Genomic DNA, 1950 nt, shown 5'->3' with positions numbered 1-1950 from the left:
GCACGCTGGAGCGCGCCAGGCTGCCCAGGAATGTCCCCGTTTCCCCTGTAAGGGAGAAGCCATGTGGAAACATTTGCTTGTGCCTCTCTCCTGTGTTCTTGTGGCCCTGGGTGCAGAGGCACCCATGCTCAGCGCACCGGCCGTTAGCACCTGTCCTTCATGGCTGCGCCGCAGACGCTCCCATGGGTGCCAGTGTGCGGGCAAGGCGAGCCAAGACGCGCCTGCGCCCTCTCCCACCTGCCCTGGCCCCTCATTACCCGATCCTTCATCCTCCAGCTCTGCGCCAGGGACTTGGAGCCCTCGATCTTCTCACAGTGCCGCTTCTTCATGAACGCAAGGGGCAAGTTCCAGTCCGTCAGGTCGGACTCATCCTCCTCGCCAAGGCCCAGCAGAGGCGACTGCAGCATCTCGGGCTCCATCGGGGGCCAAGAGCCGGGCCCTTCCTCCACCGTGGGGCGGGCAGGCCAGGGAGGGGGAGGGGCGCTGAGGCCTGGTCGGGCCCCGGCTCCGGGCGGGGTCTCCCGCCGCCACCTCTAGCCCCGCGGGGCCCGCGCGCTACCCGCCGGCTGTCGGGCTCGGTCCATGGCGGCCCCAGCCTCCTGCTACGACGCGACACGCGGGGGGAGTCGTCCTGCGGCGCCGGGCGGCGAAACTCCCCTCAGCAGCACGACACGGGGGCGGCCATCTTGGGAAGGCCCAGCATGCAGTGCGGCTACGGGCCGGCGCGCGGGACACGCTGCGTTCGAGCCCATGTAGGGAGGAGAGGACCGCGGTTGCCATGGCGACCGGAGCATCCTTCCCCTCCACCGCCCTTCTACCAGCCCAGGGCTCCACAGCACCAGCGGGCGGGGACACAAATTTAGAGATAGATAAATTTTCTTATATACGTGAACTTAGCTCTTTTATACTTACATACATACATATATATATACATATATATATAAATAAATAAAATATATATGTATGCATGTATATGTATGTATGTATGTATGATAGATCTAAGTTTTTATATATAAAACTTTCTTATATATATAAACACTTATCTTTCTTTATATACATATAAAAGAAAGCTAAGTTTTTCACATTCCTGAAGCACAGACTTTAAGAATGCCAAAAATCCTGAGAGTTGGCAATACTGGAGCCATTGCAATAGGCTTTCGAATACAGACTTTCACCCCCCTCCCCACACTGGAAGCCCACTATGCGTCCCCAGCCAGCGATGCTTCAGCACAAGCGCTCCATTCAGGAACCAGGCACAGCACTGTCTATCATGCGGCGGGAAGAGAAGAAAGGCGCTGGGGCTGGTGGCGCAGTCGCTGTTCTGCTCTCTGCCCAGCCTCAGTTTCCCCAAGTCAGCCTTCCCCACGAGTCTGTTTTTATGCCAGCCTCTGGAGGCAGTCGAGAGCAAGCAGCTGTCCCTCTGGGAGGCTACAATGATCTGGTGTAATTTGGAGGGAGTAATAGCCGTGCACATCTCCGGTGCTGCTCATTTGAAGACAGATTTCCTCACCCGCCAGCCATTGAGTCCGTTCATGGACTCCACACCTCCCAAAAAGCTCAAACACTGCAGCAGGACTGAGTGGCCTCTGGCAGAGGGGTGAATTTATCCATGTAATAAAGCAAATATGGTCCTTTATAATGGTGGGTTTAAATGCAAATGTCATGCAGCAGATACTAGTCTAGCCAACACTTTAAAGAGGGGACTCTCCCATGGATGCCTCATTGGCCTGGTTGGCAAGGATAAACTCACAATATTTGTTATCATCAGTCATCATTTGACTGGCAGGAGTGACTGGCTTGGGAAACCAGTCAGGAACCAGACATCCTCTGTGCCAGGCACTGTACAGATACAGAAGAAAAAGACAGTTCCAACCCCACTGAAGTTACATCCCTAGAAACCAAGACCAGTAGATATAGGTGAACAAGAGAAGGTGAACAAAACTCAATAAA

The 1950-nt window shown here is 54.8% G+C and overlaps 1 protein-coding gene across 5 annotated transcripts in view; it reads right to left on the bottom strand.

The window, feature by feature from the left end:
- The window catches only part of RPTOR (regulatory associated protein of MTOR complex 1), a 253515-nt gene extending 252820 nt beyond the window's left edge, over positions 1-695 (bottom strand). For all 5 annotated transcript variants that reach the window (XM_019542272.1, XM_019542274.1, XM_019542273.1 and 2 more), the window contains exon 1: positions 258-695. In XM_019542272.1, the coding sequence (XP_019397817.1) occupies positions 258-419 (162 nt within the window). In that variant the 5' untranslated portion in view covers positions 420-695. The remainder of the gene's footprint in view (positions 1-257) is intronic.
- Positions 696-1950: the final 1255 nt, after the last annotated feature.

This window comes from Crocodylus porosus, unplaced genomic scaffold, assembly GCF_001723895.1.
Source record: "Crocodylus porosus isolate Cpor-Errol unplaced genomic scaffold, CroPor_comp1, whole genome shotgun sequence".
NCBI lineage: Eukaryota > Metazoa > Chordata > Crocodylia > Crocodylidae > Crocodylus > Crocodylus porosus.
Note: the sequence above shows the minus strand (reverse complement) of the source record. Positions and strands in the feature narration are given on the sequence as shown.